At 37.8% G+C, this 23,313-nt stretch overlaps 1 protein-coding gene across 4 annotated transcripts; it reads right to left on the bottom strand.

Annotated features, from left to right (window-relative positions):
* Positions 1-1,942: 1,942 nt before the first annotated feature.
* On the bottom strand, positions 1,943-23,313 carry plppr5a (phospholipid phosphatase related 5a). Of its 4 annotated transcripts, XR_008906236.1 has the most exons (8): positions 23,004-23,129; positions 21,947-22,414; positions 15,114-15,246; positions 11,521-11,771; positions 8,733-8,909; positions 7,453-7,587; positions 3,844-3,949; positions 1,943-3,040 (listed from the first exon to the last, which is right to left on the bottom strand). XR_008906236.1 is itself a non-coding variant. In XM_056743744.1 (7 exons), the coding sequence occupies exons 2-7, from the start codon at positions 22,148-22,150 to the stop codon at positions 3,920-3,922; spliced, it is 930 nt and encodes a 309-aa protein (XP_056599722.1). In that variant the 5' UTR covers positions 22,151-22,414; positions 23,004-23,129; the 3' UTR covers positions 3,526-3,919. The 4 variants fall into 4 exon arrangements, 3 of the variants coding, with proteins under 3 accessions (XP_056599722.1, XP_056599723.1, XP_056599724.1); XM_056743744.1 differs by lacking the exon at positions 1,943-3,040 and having other exon boundaries at positions 3,526-3,949; XM_056743745.1 differs by lacking the exon at positions 1,943-3,040 and having other exon boundaries at positions 3,526-3,949; positions 21,947-22,545; positions 23,004-23,115.

Below are 23,313 nucleotides of genomic sequence, written 5' to 3'. Positions count from 1 at the left end.
TTTAAATAGACACTGCAAGTGGAACCATCTCTTTAGACCCAATGCAATTACACTGACCATTTGTTAAACCCAACGGCATGCTATTTTCAGCAACATAAAGCAAGAAAATGGGTTCTGATTTATATCATATCAAATGCAGCTTAATACAATGCAGAGTTTGTATCACAGCAAACATCAAATTAATGCGCCTCAATGAAACATCAGATATGACTGCTGAAGCAGAAGTGTTGTTAGACCTCTATGCTATCAGCTGCCATTTTCAAGTTTACAGTACAATTTCATTTTTAATTTATATTTTAATATTCATCAATTGTAATTGCTGTGTAAATACGTTTATGTCAAATATAAGCAGCATTAAACAGGCTGTATAAATCCACCTGCTACACCTCTGTGCCACCTCTGCACTGTAAACATTGCTTTTCAAATGTTTTGAAAACCCCTAAACACAGATCTACACAAAACCCCAAAATCATGCTTATATGGTCCCTGGATGGATCTTCTTCATACTTCAGACACAGAATATATAATGCACATGGCTATGGTATGGTTTGCAAATAAAGGATGATGAAGAAAGAGACGCTGTAGTCTGCTGACACGTCTGCAACCTTCATAGAGGTCAAAGCATGAGTTACTCATGTAGAGATTCATAGTTGGTCATGACAACTGATCTGGGATCTGCTCAACACCACCTTTACATTAACTTTAAATGACCCGCTGCTGGCTAAGTGTAATAAGTCCTAGCAATATAATAATGGTCTAGCAAAAGTGAAACCACAAAAAAAGGTTAAAAAGATCTATTGTACCTGAAGAAAGCTATTTGTCTACATGACTGTATGCTCGCTGTCCGTCTTCCATCTTTGCTAATGGAAAGTCAGTTTTAAATCTCATTCAGTACTGACTATATCTGATGCATGAGCTGAGAAGTCAAAGGCAGTAGACAAGAAAAATATAAGTTTATTTTTTGAGCCCTTCAAGAAAACAGCACTGGTATAACCTCTACTATAACCACTATGCTATATGTTTGGAATACTTAAAAGAGCCAACAAGACTGTTCTTGCAAAAAAGTTTACGAATATTTTAACATACTGTAATATGTTACTGTTAAATTATATCTTCTATGCTGTTCTGTCTGCTTTTTCTGAACAATGGCTTGTGTCCTTGTGACGCCCTTCCTTTGAATTGAGTTTTATTTGAAGCCTGAATGAAATCTTAAGAAATGAAATCAAGATAGATTCCCTCTGGGGCACGGAGTTCTTCAAATGTCATTCGAAACATCTTTTGCATTTTCAATAAACTTTTTGTTCATGAGACTTTCACTGTTAATGGGGCGGAGGGCATATCCACGATACTCGCCCATCACATATGAGCTTCATTTAAGGAGAATATGAAAGTAGGAGGTCCAGGAGGACCCTTGAACTCTAAACCAGTGACCAATCCAACATCCTGATGCTTTGTGCTACAGCTGTCCCTCACTCTATGAGTGAATCAAAACCTAAACAACAACAAAAAACAAACATAACATTTATTATAGCATTTTACTATAACTGTTGTAAATTTTGTATCAGACCACAAAGTTGGGTTTCAAGGGAGAGCTCAAACGAATCAGTTCCAACTCAATAGGTAGAGGAATTTCAGTCTTCTATGTTAAAATGGACAACAAACGCTGCGCTGTGTATTTTCTGCCCCTGTGGTATAAACTAGTGCTGTCGAGTGTTTTAAAGTTTAATTAAATTACATTTTAAAGGGGAAAAAAAATACGGAACGGACGATGGTACAAAAGATACAAGTGTGACTGAGGTTAAATATTTTAATAATGTTTGATACCTCAGGCTTGAGGAGGATCTGTTTCCATTCTTTCAGGTCACTGATGTAGACCATCAACACATAATTGTTCAAAAATATTTCCAACATGCATACAATATGCATTAGGGCTTTTCTTTACACGATCAAAAATTCACAACTTTTGTGTTTTAGTCATCAATTACATTTACAAACCAAACGACATGGAAATCACGTATGAAATAAAATTACATAAAATAACTAACTAAACTTCAAAAAGTGAATCAAATCTTTCACTGAATTACATCAATGCATTCATTAATAGAACAAAATCTCATATCTTATAACAGTATACAGGGGGTTCAGGACATAAAATAAGATTTACACCACTTGGAGACTTGATGACAAACACATGCTCAATATGATATAAAATAACTACAGAATATAAATCGATGAATACTTCAGACCTTTGACGACACAAACCTTATAACACTAACACAATATGATTGTTAAATCGCAAACATATTCTATGTAATATTGCTATTTCTACATGAACTGACTGACATAAACATGATACATTTGTTTGTTTTTCATACTGTTTCTCTCTGTCTGACAGGTAAGTATTATTCCATCTCTGAGTGATGATTATTTGAAAAGAGAGGGAGAGAAAATGACCTTCTTTTACCCACTACAGACTGCATTCTCACAGAGGCGACATCAAGGACAGACTCACAAATAAGCACAAACATGTACATACACACCGGGGAAAAAGCACACAAAGCAACATTATACACAACCAAGAAAGTCTCTTCGTTGCCTCTTTGGGCAAAGCTTAAGCATCTAATCAATTGTAATCAATTGCCAGTCACAACTAAATCCATCAGCCTTGCCAAGGTGATCTCTGCGTTAATGACATCAAAATCAATTATGACTCCTGGTTATCATGACCACCTTAAAGACCCCACAAAATCAAAATTGACATTTTGAGGCTTTTATTCCATGTTTAAAAGCTTAATATATTGGATTTTTGTCCAATCAAATGCTCTAAAATAAGAATGCCCCCCTATACCAGGTTCTGTTTGTGATGTACCAGCCTATTGGATATTTCAAACTCAAATGTGCTTTTCAGCAAGAAATGTCACTCAGAAAAGGAAATGTTCTTGACCTACTTCACTACACATCAGTCCTTTTGCAGTCAAGAGATCTCAACAATTCCTCGAATCGGGAGGTAAAGACAAGAGACATTCTGATTGATAATTTGCTGTTCTGGAAAAAGTATTGGTTTAGTAAACATTTAGCAGACGTAAACATGATATGTTGTCGTGAGAACAAAAATATAAATAATTGTATACTACTCTGAACATCAGAAAATAGTCGTACTAAAATATGAAATTATGGAATATTGTGAATATAGCTTTCCTGTGGCTCTTGCAATGCCAAGGTTATGGAATCGATCCCAGGGGATTTCACATGGTCAGAAACAAATATATGATGCAATACAATGTAAGTCGCTTTGGAAAAAAGCGTCTGCCAAATACATAAATACAAATATTGAATGTTGATTAAAATTGGATTCATAGGTGATTTCACCCCACCTTTGGACTTCATATGTAGCAAAAAGCACAGTCTCTTTCATCGACTTCAAGTCACTAGATCTGTATTTTTAGTGTATCTGCAGTAAACACTTTAAATATTCTATGAAAATTCATGTCTCATTGATTAGGGCAAAGGAAAATCACCTTTATTCCAGAGCAAAAGCAGAAATATCAAGATTCATATCACGCTTCAGAAATCATGAGGAAAGAAATCAAGTTTCAAAATTTTGGGTATATTGCCGAGCTCTGAAGGACACAAAGATAATGTTGTACATCTGGACATGTTTAACACATTTCCATGGACATCATGTATAAATTTCCTTCACTTTCAACCACAAAAATGTCAACAGCAATAAATCTATATAAAAATAGAGATGCGACGCTGGCATAACTGTTAAAAAAAGTGTAACAAGGAGGACAAATTTCTCACACACTTGAAAATAGAAATGTAAAAATAGCATGTATCGACCTTGCACTCAAAGTAAGAGGTTGCATCAGAGAGCAGCAGCGATATCCACAACTTCTGACTGGACGTCTCTCAATTGTCATGTGATCTCAGTGTAGGTGATGGGATTCTGAAAAATAAAACAAATCCACAATTTAACATATACTGTATCAAAGATGCATAGCTGACATAGTCCAGCCTTATCAAATATAATACATGGCTATAAGCATGTGGACAGCACCTTTTAAATGAACGCAATTGGCTATTTGTTTCACTTTGACAAATTCCTATATGCTTTCAACAAGTACAGTGGCGTCCACATATTTTTGGCCATGTAGTATATACAATTAGACAAAGTGTGTGAGAAAAAACATCACTGGTCAGATGAGAATAAGAGGCATGACCTGTAGTTTATGGTCTTCTGCGATTTTTAACAGCCAATCAAAGACCATATACAATTTTACAAACCCCTAACTGTAGCACAGCAAAGAAAAAGACACTTTTCTAAGGCTGTGAAAATAACTAATATCCACCTTAAAGATTAATGCCTTGAAATAACCAAGCGTGGCGAGAGCACTAGCCGTGCATTGAAGGTGTACGTCTTCCTGCAGGGCTCACCTGTATCTGAATCAAAAATTAATCCTGGGATGTCATATCAAATTATTAATCAAAGATGGACTGAACCGCCAACGCTTGATTCTGAGTTCAAAGGTGATAATATGTGAGACCAGACTGTGGAAAATAATCCCAATGTGACTAACTGACTGTTGAATATTGCATGGCAGAACTGTCGAACAATGCTGTTGAATGCTGAAACAATCTGTGGGTCATAGGTAAAAACAGCCCTTTTATAATTAGGTCTCTGATGTGTCCCATGTTTGGCATTCAAATGTTGAGGATAACATATTGAGACGATAGGGGCCAGAAGGCTGAGATGAAATGGCAAATCTACGATTTAAAATCCTATTAACATGGAAATTAACAGAGAGCTTTAAGACAAAATGATTAAAATATCCTTTTTGGATTAACTATTTTTCCAAGAAGCCTAAAGCAGATCAAGCACATGCTGTCTTAAGAGCAAAAAGGGGCATTTCATAAAATAATTAATGGTACTTTTCAGTTAAAGAGTGAATATTACATTGTCCTTAAAATGACATTTCATGCAAATGTAATGTTGCTGTGTGTGAATGTTAGCAGCCTGCCAAATTGTAAAGACGAAAGAGAACGAATAACAGAGTTATTGGCTTGGGGAAAAGGAGTCGACTCTGAATCACGCGAATGAGTCCCCTGTCATTCTTTTTTCAGTTCGGGTCGGATTTGCATCATTCCGTGTAATGCCCGCCTACGCGTCACTGCTAGTGGTAGACCAATCACAGAAGACTAGACCAGGCTGACAGAAAGGAGGGGATTAGACAGATGAATCGCCGAACGAATCATTTGAGAGTCAGTCAAGAAGTGAGGTAATAATAACTGCCTATTATTAGAAAATGAAAGTGTTTTACACTGTGTATGTATGTTAACTTGTTGTTGGACACTCCATAAACCAAAGTAGGACCTTAAAAATCACAAATGATTTACTCTTTAAACTACTATGCTGATTAACAGAATCATTCACTTATGGTCTCAGACTTTTGGAGATTTTTATAACACATAGTATCGTCAATCCATATAACAGCAGGCTTACACATATTTAGCTCAATGCTGTTGTGTTAAACAAAGTATTATGAAAGAAAACACACACAAAACACTTGCTTCGTTTTTTTTCAGGTAGGCATGTCTACAGTTTATGATGAGATCCAGATTGCATCCGTCTATTTTCTGTAAAACTGGAAGATCGGCTCACTTACTATGATCTCTTGTGACACAGATACAAGAAAACTAGCCTGCGGCAATACACTCGAATGAACATACTGAAAAGATATAATGGGATTTACTAGGAAAAGACATTTAACATTCTTCAGAACGTAATATATATATATAGTATCTGAAGGCTGTTCAATCTGATGACTGTCATGAAAATTTACTGGAAACAACTTAAGTGAACTGAAATTGAGTTCTCTATTCAAACTAGAATCATATACGCACTTCATTTTATTATGTTCCATATCTAGGCATACAGCATCTATTTCACATTTAATGCTTACAGTTTTAAACTTTCCTGTAGCTCAGTGGTAAGAGCATGGCTCTTGCAATGCGAAGGTCATGGGTTTGATCCTAGGGATTGTACATACGCAGAAACAAATATATATTATAATGCAATGAAAAGTTGCTTTCTCTGTTAAGCTTCAGTTGGCGGACAGATGGTCTTAAGTTTTCCTGTAAAATGTCTTGATAAACTTTGGAATTCATTTTTCCAATCGATGACAGTAATCTGTAATGTTTTTTTTGGACAGCAGTGGCTTCCTCCGTGGTGTCCTCCCATGAAGTCCATTCTTGTTTAATGTTTTCCTTATTGTAGATTTGTCAACAAAAATGTTAGCATGTGCCAGAGATTTCTGTAAGTGTTTAGCTGACACTCTAGGATTCTTCTTCACCTCATTGAGCATTCTGCGCTGTGCTCTTGCAGTCATCTTTACAGGACGACCATGCCTAGGGAGTGTAGCAACAGTGCTGAACTTTCTCCATTTGTAGACAATCTGTCTAACCGTGGACACACGGACATCGAGGCTTTTAGATATACTTTTGTAGCCCTTTCCAGCTTTATGTAAGTCAACAATTCTTGATCGTAGGTCTTCTGAGAGCTCTTTTGTGCGAGGCATGGTTCACATCAGACAACGCTTCTTCAGAACAGCAAACTCAAAACTAGTGTGTGTTTTTTATTGGACAGGCCAGCTTTAATCAACACATCCAATCTCATCACATTGATTGGACCCAAGGTTGGCTGACTCCTGGCTCCAATTAGCTCTTGGAGAAGTCATTAGCCTAGGGTTTCAAATACTTTTTCCACCCTGCACTATGAATGTTTACATGTTGTGTTCAATAAAAACATGAAAACGTATAATGTTTGTGCGGTATTAGTTTAAGCAGACTGTGTTTCTCTATTGTTGTGACTTAGATGAAGATCAGAACACATTTTATGACCAATTTATGAAGAAATCCAAGTAAGCCCAAAGGGTTCACATACTTTTTCTTTCAACTGTATTTGTCTTTTTTCTAACGAACACACACAAATCCAATTTTGAACAATGCTCATGCTCCTTTTCTATACAATCAAAGTAAATGGGGAATAGGGGTGTCACAATAATACCGTTATTGACAAAAGCAGTCATTTAAAAAACATGATTATCAATATTGTGCTAATATTGCCATAAAACCATAAATTATTCAATAGCCGTTTAACATTTTGCCTTAAGAGCCACAATTGTTATAAACTCTCTCTCTTTGCCACTCTGAACTCATATAATGAATCATTGGCCAAAGAAAGAGAAAACACAAAAAATGAAAGACAAATTAAATATTTATTTATTTAAAACAAATCAATATATGATGCTATTATAGGGTTTTCAGGATTTTTTTGGCCACAATACTAAAGCATCAAGTAGCCCAAATAACAGCATTGTATGAGGTTCTCTGAAGATTTTTTTTTTGCAGAAATGTCTGACTCAAGTATGCATGACACTAGTGGTTGAATACCTGGGAGGCTATGTATTTCTCCATGCTGTCTTCCATCCTAGGCTGAGTGAGCACAGGACCACTGGACACACTCTCCTCCGGCGGTATCTCATCTAGTAAAGGCTTTCCTTTGAAACTTTTCACCACATACACCACCTAACACGAGAGCACCCGTAGGGAAAACAATGGAGAAAGAGGAAAAGAAGTCAGTTTCACACCCCTTTAATGCTTTTTGTACCACACATAGAAATGCTTGGCCTTTCGGGCTGTAAATTATGATTTACGTAAGTCTCGAAAGGGCAAAGATGCCCGCATGACTTGTTGCCCGCAGATAAAGGTTCTGTGTTCTTTCAGGAGAAAGGAAGCATGTGAGTCCATGTCCTGGAGGAGATTCATCCATTATCAGACCGAAATGAGTATTTTCTATGAGACACTATGGCCAAAGCTCCCCTACACTAGAGCAAAGGAGAATTTTATAAGGAGGGCATCTCAGGGCACCCTGCAGCCCTGAAGTCCTCCCTTGAATTTCTATGCTGTGTAAATAGGCTGCCTAACAGTACAGAAAAGCAGTGCGAAGCAAATCGCTATGGATTTATAAGCTTTATAAGCAAAATAAATTTGTATGATCAACACATATTCACACAAGCATAACCTGTATTGTTTATGTCTCCTGTCTGTTTTCATGTGAACTCTTTGCTGGTGATGTGATGCTTTAGGACAGTGCTTCTCAACAGTACCACACAGTTGTGAAATGCGAGTCCCTGTTTTAGGAGGCTGTATAATTTAAAATTATGAGATTTGTCTGCGTTCACCTTCCTCCATTCAAACCCTCCCCCAACTCACCCAAACTGCAGAAATAGGTCACTGAATATCTCTGAATCATAAGGACAGCACCACTGAGAAGAAAACATGCATGTATTCTACAAACTGACATGTTTAGCGCCCTATATCTGTTTAGTTTTACAAATTTTGGAAGGTTCGATTTGTAATTAAATAGTATTCGCCAGCATTCAAAATACTTTATTATACTATAGCATTTATTGCATAGATTCCATACCATTCTGTGTTACATTTAACTCAACCTTGTGTTGTTCCTTCTAATTATTTAACATACAAAATGACTCATAATGCGTTACAAAAAACATCCTCAGACCCCACAAGTCTGAACAAAACCTAATGACATGAACATTGTAATATAAATGGGGATCAACAAGTATATAAATCCATAAGAATAAAAAAATGAACTTGATTTAGGTTTTCACGTATGTGTGTAGAGTGTGCATCCTAAGATGTAACCTTACCATAAAGACTGAAATGGCTCCTCCGATGACAAAGCCAGCGATGACATCAGACCAGTGGTTGCGGTACTCCACCACACGATTAATCCCCGCTAGAAACGCCAGACACATGAGCCCCAGAGAGAGCACTGGCTTGGCCAGCCGTGTGCCTTTGGCCTTCACTGAGCATGTGATGTACATCTAAAGCACAAGAGCACTCTGTCATACATCTTCATTGTAACCTGTGTAAACGCTTTTCATACTTCATCCATTCCCTGCACACAGGTTTGTCTAAAAGCATGTGTGTCAGCTAAAATGAATGGGGATATGTGTGCGTGTTGTGCAAATTAAATAACACATTATACAGTTAACTGAGGTACTAGAAGAAAGTAAAGGTGACCGGTGTGTACTTGTAGGTAATTGTTCACGGAAAGGTTATAGGTATAGTTCACCAAAAAAATGAAAATGTCATGTCATTCAAAATTTGTGACACTTTCTTTGGTGGAAGACAAAAGAAGATATTCTGCAGGAGAACGAAAGTCTAAAACGACATAAGGGGGAATAAAAGATGGTTTTTGGGTGAAAATGAATTTTCACTTTTTGAAATTTCCCTTTAAGAAATATTTTATGACCATTTCAATTAAAATACTATAGAAGGTTTTGATGCAAAATAAATAGTTTTGATGAAATGTTTTAAGAATTAATTTGAAGTTTTGCTGTTGTCTAGCGATTTCTTAAAACATGTTTTTATTTTCAGCAATTTTACAGCAGCTTTTTAATTGTAAAATGTTAACATATACTACATTTGTGATTTTATTCATTAATCATAATTAATTCATCATAATGTTTTGTGTGTGTGTGTACAGTAGCACCACAAGTGCAAGACAAACTTTCCCTTTATTTTCATTTTAAACCTATTATAAAGGTTCATCAGAAACGTGACTTTCACCTAATAAACCTAATGCAGAAAGGACTTAATTCATCTATGCAAACGTTTGAATGTGCCTACTGCCATAGACATGCAGGAGCACACATCTTGTCTACATTCATTAGACAGGAAATACATGTGAATGGTTCAGCTACATCATTTCCTAAAGCAGACTGGAAGGATGCCATTTGAACACTAGCCTGGTCGTATTTAAAAAGAACCTGCATTGAACTTTTTGTGCTACTTATGTCCTTTTTTGCCATGCCTTTGAGAACAGAGGGATGCTGAATGTGTTGACAACTTTGTTGTTGTTGTTGCTGCTGAACTGTTCCTTTAAGGATCCATCATAGGCAAAGCAGGATAGTTAGGTAATAGGAGCCCTTAGGCATGCTTGATCTATTGTTTGTCCTCCAACTCGATGACTCTATGTCATTTAAATATGACAAATTAAAAGTTACTTTGCCTATTGGGAAAATATTCATTTGTTTGATGTCATAGGACCCATCAAACTAATCTCCTACGAGGCCAATTTGTCAATCTAACACCTTCCTTCAGGCTATTCAGCTACCTCCCTATCACCCTATTAGACAACTTAATGATTCAAATCAGAAAAAGTCATTAAAATGATCGAAATGATTAAGGCCTAGATGTTGGTATGTGAAAAACATACTTTAACACTCTGTTTCTATTTTATTCCTATTCTTCCTACCTTCTGTACAAGAAATGTTTTCAATAATCATACTGAATTGTCTACTGTGAATTGTTTGATTCAAATGTTAAATAAATAAAAAATGTACTCTCACTTCTATTGTATAGACACAAAACCAATACAAATCAATGGGTGCCACCGTTGCTAGGTTTTCCAATATTCTTCAAAATATCTTATTATGTGTTCTACAGAAGAAAGGTGGTCAAAAAAGTTGGAAACAACAAAAGGGTGAACAATCCCTCTAAAATGGCTTTTACTGCATTCCACATGCATTATGAACATTTCTTCATGAGCACTTTAATTCTTACAGGTCATGCTGGATCATAACACTGTCAAAAATCTGAAAAGGGAAGAAACTAGAGCTTCTAGTGAGTAAAAGACCTTTTAAGAAATGATGGAAAATGAAAATCAATGTGCTCTTGTCAAAATAACTGCTCTGCAGCTGGGACGAGTGTTTTGGGATTTTGAGAACAAATGTAATAGCATCATTTGCAAAACATGTTATGAAACCCTATTCATACCTGGAACAATAACAAACTCTGGATAAAAAGCTTTCTTCAGAACTGCTATATAATCCATATGCTCTCATTCAGAACTTGTAGGAGTATTAGGAAAAATCCTGTAATGCTCTGTGCAAATAGGATCATCCACCCTATCATACCACAGGATTCATTTTAAATCTGACAGGAGTTCTACAACATATCTGCATGTTTGAATAAAATCTTCAGTTTACAGTCACAGTCTGCCAGCAGATTTTACCCAAAGCTATTTTTTGCTGATTCAACTTTTACATAAAAAAAACTCAAGTTGTTCCCAGCTGCTGAACACTGAAAAAGTGGCGTTGGTGTGTGAATGTATGCTGTCATATGTTAATGTATATTCATCTAACAATAACTCTCTTCCCTCCAGGGACTGACGCTATCAACACAGCACCTACATCACCTCTATCCAGATGTCCTGTATATAGCACAGTTCAGCAACCCCAAAGCTGTACTCTCAACACAAAGCTGTCCTTTTAACACCTGTGTTCAAACCACCAGAAATAAGCAATTGGGCTTTTCATATTGAAGGCGAAGCGGCAGAACAACATACTGCACAGTGGCATAATCATTCTGGCCAGAAGACATTGATGGTTTTATGTTCTGTCGAATGTATATGCTTTAATGTTTACTCACAGCAACATAAAGAGCAGCGTAGACACTGATGGCTGCCTCTTTGGATGGGAAGGACTTGCGAGCGTGTAAGATCTCGTTCTCATTGCCTGTACAGGCTTCCTGTTGGTTGATGAAACGCACCACCTGTTGGCACCCCAGTGCTGTGTAGTTGGGTTTACACACCGTCAGGAAGTATGGAGACAAATTTCCTGTTACCACCTGCCCAGAATTAACAAAGATATCTGTGGCAAAAAGGCCAAATGCGTACACACCTGTAGGAACACAAACACATAAAACTGTTTACTTTGTATGAGCTGTACATTACCTCAAGCAATGTTGGTGCTTGAGGTAATGTAGGTAATGTCCTCAAATTAAATACTTGTGTGTTCGCCATTTGTCTGTAAAATCAAATTTAGTTAAATAACTTGTCTGCAGTGCCAATCCTGTATTTCCAAGAATTCAAAACACCGTATGAATATCTTATAAAATAAGCACCATGAGGATAACTTTAGTTATTTTGCCTGTGTAGTGTATGTCAAATCCTAAAAACTTAAATTTAACCTTATCGTACACCCCAAAGAAACAGCACCCCATTCAACTCTATGTGATATATCTTATGTCTGGAATATTGGGCAAGAGAGAAAAGGAATAAGATAAGATCCTAATGTAAGCGTGGGCAGCTTTGTCACATTGAATGTTCTCTATGAGCAGAGAGCAGAGAAGCAGCAAACTGAAACAATAAGCGCTGCCGCTGTCACTGTGCTGAGCTTCCCCGTCAGCTCCCGCGTTAGAGCGCAAATTCATTATGATCCAGAACACCCCATTTTTAACCAGACATGTAGATATGTTAAAAAATGGAAGAGAGCGTTGTCGCCGCAAACTTTGCTTTCATATGGTCTGCAAAAGCCAAACAATTCCACTTAAATGGAAAAAAATACAGCCAAATAGCATCACAATGATTTTACTGTGCTGGTCAAATTTGTGATGGTTTATGCTCCGAACAGGATTTGTATCTACAAGGACCTTACATAATGAAGCGTTATGTTTTTAATACATTAGAGTAAGCTATTTCTATCTACTGTATCTCACAGAAGAGAGTACACCCCTCACATTTTTAAAAATATTTTATTATATCTATTCATGTGACAACACTGAAGAAATGACACTTTGCTACAATGTAAAGTAGTGAGTGTACAGCTTGTTTAACACTGTACATTTTCTGTCCCCTCAAAATACCTTAACACACAGCCATTAACGTCTTAACCGGTGGCAACCAAATGAAGTACACCCCTAAGTGAAATTGTCCAAATTGGGCCTAAAGTGTTAATATGTTGTGTGGCCTCCATTATTTTCCAGCGCTGCCTTAACACTCTTGGGCATGGAGTTCAACAGAGCTTCACAGGTTGCCACTGGAGTGCTCTTGCACTCCTCCATGACGACATCACAGAGCTGGTGGATGTTAGAGGCCTTGCACTCCTCCACCTTCCATTTGAGGATGCCCCACAGATGCTCAATAGGGTTTAGGTCTGGAAACATGTTTGGCCAGTCCATCACCTTTATCCTCAGTTTCTTTTGGGGTCGTTATCATGTTGGAATACTGCCCTGCGGAAAAAGTCTCTGGAGGGAGGGGATCACATTCTGCTTCAGAATGTCACAGTACATGTTGGCATTCATGGTCCCCTCAATGAACTGTAGATCCTCAGTGCACTCATGCAGCCCCAGACCATGACACTCCCACCACCATGTTTGATTGTAGGCAGGACACACTTGTATTTGTACTCCTCACCTGGTTGCCACCACACACGCTTGACACCATCTGAACCAAATAAGTTTATCTTGGTCTCTTCAGACCACAGGACATGATTCCAGTTATCCATGTCTTTAGTCTGCTTGTGTTCAGCAAACTGTTTGAAGGCTTTCTTGTGCATCATATTTAGAAGAGGCTTCCCTCTGGGACGACAGACATGCAGACCAATTTGATGCAGTGTGCGGCGTATTGTCTGAGCTCTGATAGGCTGACCCCCCCACCCTTTCACCTCTGCAGCAATGCTGGCAGCATTCATACGTTTATTTCCAAAAAACTTCTTTGGTCGACCATGAAGAGGTCTGTTCTGAGTGGAACCTGTCCTGTTAAATCGCTGTATGGTCTTGGCCACCGTGCTGCAGCTCAGTTCTACCAGAAAGACTCGGGAGGCAAATGTTGAGTATTCTACATTTATTAGACTGCTGATAGACAGAATATATGGTTATAGTAAAGATGGTTATTGGGTTTCTTTGGAGTAGGCCCTGTCCGTAGCTCGCATCCAGAGGGCCAAGAAGTCCTCCACTTCCCGCCTTGAGATGAAGGCGGGGGCGTAGCCAACCCCCCTGGGGTTATATTGACAGGGACCTCCTGGTGGTGGTGGGGAGGATGGGGGCGAATCACTGTTGCTTCGTCTGCGGACGTAGAAAGCGGAAAGTGGCGATCTTTTATGTTCCATGTTGGAAGTTGATTGGTTAGGTGTTGATTGGTAGTGAGTGATGCAGGATTGAGTCTTCCTGGCAGAACTTGCGCTGAAGCTATATTTTCAGGGTCTTGGCAATCTTACTATAGCCTAGGCCATCTTTATATAGAGCAACAATTATTTTTTTTAGACCCTCAAAGAGTTCTTTGCCATGAGCTGCCATGTTGAACTTCCAATGACCAGTATGAGAGAGTGAGAGCGATAACACCAAATGTAACACACCTGCTCCCCATTCACACCTGAGACATTGAAATACTAAAGAATCACATGACACAGAGGAGGGAAAATGGCTAATTGGGCCCAAATTTACATTATTATACAAGCTGAACACTCACTACTTTATACTGTAGCAAAATTGTATTTCTTCAGTGTTGTCACATAAAAAGATATAATAAAATATTTACTAAAATTTGAGGTGAGATACTGCATATACAACGCGAGTCCCCTTACATGGAATTCAACATGTTGTTTCTGCAGTAGCCCTAAACGGACAAACTGCTCCACAGAGCGCATTTCATAAATAACTTATCTTCCGCGGCAAAGAAGCGAAAACGTAACACCATCTTAGTCCTGTGTCAGCCACCGTACTGCTTCAAAAGCGGTGAGTGGAGTGAGCCGTTGGTTGGAATTCAAAACTTCATACACTGGACCTTAAATTTGTAATTAAAATCTCTACGTATTAAGCCTTGACCGTAAAATGTATTTTATAATATAAAAATGACACAATTTTAGAATTTAAGGACAAACACATGTGAAGAGGTCTATGCAAATCCTGGAAGGGGGCATGTCCCTATCAAAGTGCACTGGAGTTACAACCCTGGGGACTAACATTCGGTTTAGTCTGATCTTGAGCCAAGGAACCCCATAATATTTCTCCTTCAGCTTCTCCCTGCAGAATAAATATTAAAAATAAATCATGAGAAAGCTTTGAAATGCACCAAGAGTGCATCATCTGCCCCACACACACATACAGCATAAAGCTAGTAAGTGTGTGCAACTAAGTATATGCATCTACTACTATGATGTTGAGTTGCCTTTCTTCTGCTACAGGCACAAAAAAAGAAAGAAGAGTCTTTCATGATAAGTGTGATCCGGTCTGTGAAGACATACCGAGAAAGCGAAATGTCCTTCGGACCAGAGGGTTGAGGTAACAACAGTCCCCCATCACAATAATCTTCTCTCTGTTGTCTAGATCCTCAGAGACATACTGCAGCAAGAAGAGCACCGACTCAGTCACTGTAATCTGAACACAAAACAGCACCAAATGTCAAACAAAAACTTTTAATGCTATGTTTAGTTTATAGACTTTAATGTCTCTCTCTCTTCTTGGTCTTTACAATGTGTGACTCAGAAAAAAAACTCAAATCGAATTTTCTAGGCTCCGCAATGAAATCAGGAAACAGGTTGTGTTTCGGGTATTTTTCAACAAGGGAACGAGAATAAAGACCAATTCATGAACACAATGGAAATGATTAGAGGTCTGATTTTGTGCAGGCCAGATGCCAGCTCCCAGCAAGGTCCTCAACTTGATTTTGGAGGATAATGCCAAACTGGCAGGGAGCACCAGGGTCAAAGGATGCATGAAAAACACACCGGTAATTAGAGCTGGACATGTTTGAAAGATTCGAGCTGTGAAAGACTTCGTCAAAGACTTCGTCAAACTCACTGTGGTAATGCATTTAAAAAAAACACTATCCATCATGCATGTCATTTATATTATTTTGGAATATGTATGTGTACACTCACCTAAAGAATTATTAGGAACACCTGTTCAATTTCTCATTAATGCAATTATGGTGGTGGTGTAATGGTGTGGGGGATGTTTTCTTGGCAAACTTTAGGCCCCTTAGTGCCAAATACGCATCGTTTAAATGCCACAGCCTACCTGAGCATTGTTTCTGACCATGTCCATCCCTTTATGACCACCATGTACCCATCCTCTGATGGCTACTTCCAGCAGGATAATGCACCATGTCACAAAGCTCGAATCATTTCAAATTGGTTTCTTGAACATGACAATGAGTTCACTGTACTAAAATGGCCCCCACAGTCACCAGATCTCAACCCAATAGAGCATCTTTGGGATGTAGTGGAACGGGAGCTTCGTGCATCCCACAAATCTCCATCAACTGCAAGATGCTATCCTATCAATATGGGCCAACATTTCTAAAGAATGCTTTCAGCACCTTGTTGAATCAATGCCACGTAGAATTAAGGCAGTTCTGAAGGCGAAAGGGGGTCAAACACAGTATTAGTATGGTGTTCCTAATAATCCTTTAGGTGAGTATATGTAAGAGATGACAAACGTTGGTATAAATTATATCTATACTTAACATATTTGTGATCCAGGTTATAATCTCAAACTCTAATAATGAGATTAGGAGCATCATGTAGTCATAACCATAAAATGACAAAATTAGGTAATGTGTGTTTACCTGTCAATGGTAGGTTCAAATTCTCTGAAATTAGTTATTTTAAATACCGATATTAAAGATCTAGACACTACATTTTTATCTTTTTTGCATATATAACAGAAAGTTGTGGCTTTCCAAACACTGTTTTCAATATTTGATATGATGATCTGTATCAAAGATATCAAGATTATATGCAGAATGGGTTTATGCGGAAAACAGTAAATCACAAAAAAAAACATAAGCTGTTTTTTTTATTTTGATCATATTTATTATTTCGTAATTCACAAAAACTCACATACCACATTTTAACTTGTCAACTACTTTTAACCTTGCACAGGGGTGCCAGATAACAAAACAACCGGCTGTGGCTATTTTTTTAATAGTCAGCTCCCTGTTGTTGTGTCATTTGCACAGTAAAACTATTTTACTTTTATTTCCCTGTTGACCTCCAGAAACCACTCTCCTACAACTAAACAATCACTCAAAAAGTGAAAAAAATAATTGGTTTACAGCATGTAAAGAGTAAAGCTACAGGAGAGCCAGGTTCTCAAAAGCAGAGCAGCCAGACCTTGGGGAAGCAGAATTTGGCAAACTTATTTCGATACTTTATCCAATAAATAAACAAAGACATACAGGTGAACTTGTGAACTCTTATGTTTAATGCTGCAGGTGAAGAAATCTTTACTGAGAACTTACAAATATACTGTAAGACATTGGCATCACTTATACTGTACAGTACTGCAGCATACATCTCTGTATTGATTAAATATCTGTATATGCTAACGACAAACTGTATTCATTAAATGTGGAAACCCTGCGAATTCAAAAGTTAGAAGTTTAATTCAATCCTGCATGTGCCTGAATCTTAAGATGTATCACACAATGACACTGCCGACCATTTCTCAATTTTGTTACCTTCACATGCACAGGTATTTTTTAGATCACCATTTTGAACGAACAAGAGACGACAACCCTCCCACAGTTGCTACAGAAGGGATTCATATTTCCTCACAAATGCATTTCGTAACACCGAATGTTAACTGACATGATTCAGGATTCAATTCTAATAGAAATCAGGCGTACTGGCCCATATATGTCAAACGGCTGAAGCATGAGGAGTGAAACTGTTTCCTCGCTGGCATGTGGGCCATCCAAGAACTCTGTAATTCATTTTTTATCTGATTTCAAATTCATATTTCATATTAAGAACACGAGAGAGCCTAAAGCGAACGTCTGCATGTCCTCCTTCAGCTTCCAACTCCAGATGGTCAAAAATCAAGTGACTCTCGCGCCTTCTTTATCAAACGGTCAAAAGCATAAAAACACATAAAATTTTAACTTGTACAACACACTCGTGCAGAACAGATTGGATGTTTATGTATAAAGCAGTAATTTAGCCAGTATAAGGCAAACCTTTATGAATAATGTAATGCAAGAGCAATTTCAACCAAATACCATCAAATTATCTTCTCATTCAGGCTTTGTTACACTGAGACGTGAGTGATTCACAGTGACAGTAGTTGTGGATTAGACATCGTACAAATGGTTAAAACTCTCTGTGACCGTTTTCACAGCTGTCTAACACAATTGTCAAGATCACTCAGTGTACTACAGTAACACCGAGCTACGCTGATAGTTAAAATCTATATCCCAAATATCCAACACTATACAGTACTCCATTTAGTAACAGAACTTATTTAAGTAGTGTGTTGACATTGAAGAAAATAATTCACTTGTTAAACTGAAAATATTTAATGTGAAATACTGGACAGTTTATTCACTCCTCAATGATCCGGAAAGAGCCGACTAAAGAGGTTAAAGCTAGTGGCAACAAATTGTGCATCTGAATCATTTCCTTCAACCAATGATGCTTCTGTGTTGTTAAGGAACACTATGTTTTCAATTTTTCGTCAATACTACCACTCTAAATTTGGTATCAATTAGAAGAAATTGGAAAGGGCCTGTTTTTGATGAAAGCTACGGTAATTGCTTACACCTACAGTATTGCCAAGATACAATTTGATGACACAGCAAACTATTTGCGTTTTGAATCATGCTCTTAAAAACTACTTACTAAACACATTAAACCCATTGTTAAGCCTCATAAAGCACTACTATTAAATGTTCTTGCAGTGAATACACAATCACATTCTAAAAAGTGCTGGGTTGTTTCAAACCATGGTTGGGTAAGATATCGAAAAACCCTACTGTTGAGTTTAAATTAAAAGCCCAATCGTGGGTTTAAAAAACAGAGCATTTTGGGTTGAAAGTACCTAGCATTGGTTAAACCCAACAGTTGTGTTTGTCCATATTTTGCTCAACCATGGGTTAAACGACCCACAATTTTTAAGGGTGCAGAAGTGGGCAAAAAGTTCATTAATCTCAACCTTTTCCAGGCAGAATAACCGTAAAGACAATCATTCTAAGAAGTTAATGAAAGTCAGTGATGCAATTTACTGTATAACATTACATTGGAGTTAATGGTTCAGATAACGGTTGCACGATTATGGGTCAAATGATAATCATGATTATTTTGATCAAAATTTGAAGGCAGCGGCAATTTTCACCAAGTGTAAACAGCAATAAATTATGCTATTTACACTTAGTGAAAATTGCGACAAAAGTGATATTTACACTAAGTTCAAATAGCAGTAGGTTCTAGGGCTGTTCAAAAATATGGTGTATCTATAGTGATTTTTAAAACCATGTCATATACATACAGCCAAAAGTAAGTGGAAGCGAGCATGGTGAAAAATATAAGAATGCCTAAAGGTCTCACTTTGCAGAGGTAAGGGGTGTTTTTATACTTTTCCTTTCTGCATTTTTTATTTCTGGCTCTCCTTTTACCATTTTCTATTTAAAGTATTGCAAAATATTGCAAATGTGCAGCGTATCGAAATGCACAGCCATATATTGTACCGTGACCCATCTATTTTTATATGTATCGTATCGAGAGGCAGTTACCAATACACAGCCCTAGTAGGTTCTGTTTACACCAAGTGAAAATAGGAGGGTCTCTGAGCGATATGCTACTTACACTAACCAAAAATAGCTGTGTTTTCTTTGGGTTAAGTAGAAATAGTTGTTAGATGCTATTTACTTATAAATAGTGGCAGATACCTGTAAAGTTACTATTTGCACCTCAGTATTGTTGTGCATTAAACGTTATTCAATAACAACACAACAGAGTGTAAATCATTATACTAATAAGAAATATTAAAATGAAGGTAACTTATTGAGATATTAAAGCCCTACATCTACCCCTAATCTTAGCCTAAACCCAACCTTTATGAATAAACATGAATTTTAAATCTCAAATACATTTTATTGAAAACAAATGCCTTTATGAACTGTAATGTAATACAAAAAGGTTAAAGAGTGTTTTCAGCAAGAGGTGGATTAGAACCCCAGTCTCCCATGCCAAGCTAAACAGACTTTACACCTTATGCCACTCGAACCGCTGTTTGAAGCAACGTCGTTCTCACACTTTCTATATTTGAATCACATATCTGTAGGTGAACCTATTGCAAATAGTCTATTTTATCCGGGCTATTTGTACTCAATTTTAATCACGATTAAAGATCAGGTATCACAGGCAGTTTCTTCCAATCTCATATTTATCTTGAGTCCCTGTACATCGTATCTTCGAAGATTGTTAAGTTTGATAACATTTATAAAAGATAGATACAGCTGTGCCATTATGTTTAACATTATGCACGTACACGCCGATTGCCAACAAAACACAGACATATGACTTAGTTTCACTTACCGCATGTGGTTCATGTCCGGCATCTTTTAGCACTTGGACCATACCATCTATCAGTTTCAAATGTTCTCAAAATCCACCGTTATATCCACAGTTTATATAACATCCATCACTGAAATACCGTGAACAAACAACAACACCTCAAACTTCTCTCACTATCGCAAGAATAACAAGCTGCAATGCAGACCAACATTGCAGCCAAGGTTGACGCAGAACAGGCAATCTTGATGGTAGTCGGTTCTTACTATTGCTCGTCGGTTGGCACATGGGCAGTCTATGTCTTTCGCCTTGCCCAGCTTTTCCAGGAGAGTTTCCCAATGAAAGGAATAGGATCCCTGTTACGAAACAGGGACTCAGACTTATAAAAGTGTTCGGAAACAAGTTGGAGTGATGGGGGAGTGTATCAAGCACAGAAATAAAATGTCCAATTTGTTTATTAACGAGTTGACCATGTAAAGCATGAGAAGCCAGCCCGTTCAACATTGTAAAGAAGTCAGAATGCATGATGAAACAGCGTTTTACCCCACCTTTAATAACCACGATTATTCTGTCAGTTTAGAACTTCACTTCATCATGTTTAATCTGCTGCCATTAAACTTCTGTAACACTGTATTTCAAAGCACGCAATCATCTAAACAATCATCTAGCCTGACATTGATGATTTTATGATCTTAACGGGAAGAAGGGTTTGCTTTAAAAACATTAATATCACAACGATTGTGGGAAGCATAAATCATTATCACGATTAAAATATGATTAATGATGCAAACCTAGTTCAGATATTTTAAAGACCATATAAGCTTTGTACAACTTAACTGCACGGCAGCAATGCACTGACCAAGCACTTTCATCTACATACTTGCATTAAATATGTTTCTGGTCTTACTAGCCACCTGCACGCTTACGCTTCAGATCGAAGTCCGCACACACACACACACACACACACACTTGGCTCAAAAGTGGCGCTTTTAGCAAATGTATGATGATCATAGTCATCTGTAGAGTGATCTTGTGAGGCCTTAATAAGACCACCAGCCAGAGTCTTTCAGATCGATTTAGTAAATCCATAGGAATTCTTATGAGAGATGAGACCAGGTAGGCTCTGCGGTGATCCTGGTGCTCTTTAATTGATCCTCGAAGGTGCCAATATCTCGCTCATCATAAATTCTCTCTCAATAAACTGTGGGGGCAGAAGGCAAGTCTAGAGCCAACAAGTGACTTTTCAAAGTCCGACTCCAGCAGTCGGTGTGGCTTGCCCGGCAAGCATTAAACCCATGGCACCCTGCGGATACAAGCTTTTCAACTTGGAAGAAAAACACAAGTTCAAAAAGAAAATTGGAACAAGCCTTGGTTGATTCTAAAAAAAAGAAGCAGGGGAGAAAACCTCAAGTGAAAACTCACAATTCCACAGTGGATAAATTATCTACAAGCAATTTAAATTCCACGATTCTGTGATAGATTAAAGGAGCACAATGAGAAATGATGTATAAGTGAGTCAAGTGTTAGATACTGTAATGATTTATCTATTGATAGATCAACGTTTCACAAATATTTGTATACATTATACACCGAGATGTATCATTATTATTTATTTAGCATTTATTTGCCGACTTAAACTTTGAAGGAAATCACTGTGCACCAGTTCATTACACACTTTTAAAACACAGACTGTTTAATCAACACATTCAGCTAATAAGGGGTCTCAGGGACCACAAAAATGACAACATCGATTGAAACTCCTTAAATCGTGCGCACACACTCACCACAAGTGAGGGGACCCCTGCGACCACCGCGTAAAGGATAGCAGGAGGGATCGCACTGGATTCCTCTGATCCAAGATAGGGCTTTGTATAGGCGTTATCATGACAAAAAAAGCCCTGGACGTGCACGTTAAAAGTATCGGTATACTCAAAGTAATATGCCAGCATGACAGTTCCTGCCATGATCACCAACTGAAAGTAAAGCATTGTCGTTGAGGGTCAAATACATAAGAGGCTGAAAAAATCCTGTGATATGATATGAATGTCCTCGGACGGCTGTTACGATAGCCGTGGCATAATTGTCCTTCTTTTCACGACAACCCTCGTAAAATGTGTCAATAAAAGCAGCACATAGTCTCGGGCACTGAGCTCGCTGTAGTCCACGAAAATGAAATGGGCAAGTGCACGCGCAGCCTGGGATGCCGCACGCGCTGTAGGCGTGCCTCACTTTAATAAGTGATGATGGGACACCTGCGAAGAACTACACTGTTATTTGTGAAGATGGATGAGACAGAAACTGTGTGCTGGTGCCCTCTTGTGAAAATAGGACATCCATGTAAAGCCAAGTGGTCACAGAGCAGGATACAAAAAGATTAAAAACCCTAAAAACAGACATATCATGCTACTCTTAAACAATTCTTACACAAAATTTACTCCACTCTACCCATTGTTTCAACTTTTCACCTATTGTAATTTTGGACTTGTGGTGAGTTTATTCCTAAATTATAAAAAATATACTGTTTCGGGAATGTGACAAGTAAAAACATCTGTTTGACGTCAAAACTTGCTCTTTTGCGTTAAGGCCGCAAGGGGTCAGTATCAGCCCAAGACCGCACGCAACATGCACTTAACTGAGTTCCTCGTGCTTCATGAACTTAAAAAAGATGTGTTTTATATGTTAAATGGTTAAAATTTCCGTATTCTATATAAGCAATAACAATGTGGATATCTCGATTAGAACATGGTTTGGTTAACAAATGTATCATTTTCTGACCAGTGTAACGTAACATGCGTATCAAGACTATAGTCTAGACTCTAGAGTATTGTGTGTTTAACTCACAGAAACGATCGAGTATCGAAGACATATCCGGATGTTCGAGGTCCATTTTGTTCTCCATTGGTAAGGTTTGAAACTTGCCATTCAATTTGTATAAACAAACGTATTGAAAAACGGTGTCGCCATTTTGGATTTTTACTTAATGAATTGTTTACGGCTATTGTGGGATACGGGACTTACAGATAGGACAGGTTTGCTGACATCCACCTAGAGTCATGACTTCGTGTTGGTTGAAATAATATATATGTCAGAAAAAATATACACGTACATGTTATACATAGCCTATTAAAGTGTCCGTTTTTCATGGAACTTT

This window comes from Triplophysa dalaica, chromosome 3, assembly GCF_015846415.1.
Source record: "Triplophysa dalaica isolate WHDGS20190420 chromosome 3, ASM1584641v1, whole genome shotgun sequence".
In the NCBI taxonomy this organism is placed as follows: Eukaryota; Metazoa; Chordata; class Actinopteri; order Cypriniformes; family Nemacheilidae; genus Triplophysa; species Triplophysa dalaica.
Note: the sequence above shows the minus strand (reverse complement) of the source record. Positions and strands in the feature narration are given on the sequence as shown.

Coding starts and splice junctions, on each gene's coding strand:
- plppr5a (XM_056743744.1), bottom strand. CDS start 22,150: ATGCTTTACTTTCAGTTGGTGATCATGGCAGGAACTGTCATGCTGGCA. Junction 11,772..15,113: donor AAGGACATTTCGCTTTCTCG/GTATGTCTTCAC, acceptor GTGTTCCTACAG/GTGTGTACGCATTTGGCCTT. Junction 3,950..7,452: donor AGAAATACATAGCCTCCCAG/GTATTCAACCAC, acceptor TTTATTTTTCAG/AATCCCATCACCTACACTGA.